Below are 1,204 nucleotides of genomic sequence, written 5' to 3'. Positions count from 1 at the left end.
CTCTTTTCATATCTATAAATTTATCATCCAACTTATAATTCACTCTAATAACGTCAAATATTCTGTCCAAGCAATTATCCTAATTTTGACATTTTCAGTCTTTACTGCTGAAATCCCAGTTGTAGATTGCCAACTAATTTCCAGTATGAACTCTATGGTGGCATGCAAGGTATTGCTTCTGATGAAAGACTTTGCCACATACATCACATTTATATTGTTTCTCTCCTGAATGGGTTATGTGATGTTTCCTTAAGTGTGAGCTATAATTAAAGGCTTTGCCACACTCATTACATTGGAAAGGTTTTTCTCTCATGTGTACTTCCTGTATTTGTGTAAATAATGAAGAATGGAGGAAATTCTTCCCATACTTATTAGAAATACGGGTTTTGAGCCTACAAGAAATTATTTGGGATGTTGAAGTTGAGGAAGCATCATTGATAGACTGGTCCACTTGATTACCAATTTTCCGCTCAGTCTGAAATATGTGCAATTTGGGCAGATGCAAATGAAAGCTTAATCCAAGCTGGTCTTTAATAGGCTTGTTTCCAGCATGACTTTGATTATGTCGGTCTGTACTACCAGTTAACTCTTTGGTTTCTGTCATGGGTGCTTCATGGCCATTTCTTTCAATTTCTTGCCACTGAAACTGAAAGTCATGAATATCTTTCTCGGTTTCTGGGAAGCAAAAATCTCCAATGTGATGATTTTCATGTCTTTCCAATGTCCCTGTGTGGAACCCTTCTGTATTGCCTTGCCCTGTTGATGAGAACTCCATCATGGATTTTAAAGAGCTACTCACAGACTCCAGGTTCCTATAGTTCCCCAACATCACTTCCCTGTATAAAGCCCTCTGCATACGGTTCAGGCATTTCCACTCCTCCACTGAGAATTCTATAGCCACATCCCTGAAAGTCAAGTGTCCCTGAGGAAGAGCTATTCCTGGCTCCTTTTCTTTGCTCTTGTTGGTGGCTTCCTTACATAACATGAGTCTTTGGAAATCCGTTCTGGACGTCTCAATTTGTACTCAGTTGAGAAAGAGGGGCCAGAATTTCCAGGTCTGTGGGGACCCCACTTCCCTGGTATAGCAGCACCAGAGAACTCAAGACCCTTTCTTTTATGAGTCCTTTATTGCTTACTCATTTATGCTTCTTTAGTTACTAAATCTGATGAAGAAAGAAGCCAAGATTTAAGGCACTGGAGGACA

General features: G+C 39.7%; 1 protein-coding gene across 1 annotated transcript; it reads right to left on the bottom strand.

The window, feature by feature from the left end:
- Positions 1–287: 287 nt before the first annotated feature.
- On the bottom strand, positions 288–985 carry LOC105514424 (putative protein ZNF321). The gene is given in 2 exon segments (XM_011945768.1): positions 288–328; positions 331–985. Coding segments are annotated over 2 exon segments (696 nt in total).
- Between the last annotated feature and the right edge of the window lie 219 nt (positions 986–1,204).

The sequence above is a fragment of the Colobus angolensis genome, unplaced genomic scaffold, assembly GCF_000951035.1.
Source record: "Colobus angolensis palliatus isolate OR3802 unplaced genomic scaffold, Cang.pa_1.0 Scaffold244, whole genome shotgun sequence".
In the NCBI taxonomy this organism is placed as follows: Eukaryota; Metazoa; Chordata; class Mammalia; order Primates; family Cercopithecidae; genus Colobus; species Colobus angolensis.
This window is presented reverse-complemented; position numbering and strand designations above follow the sequence as displayed.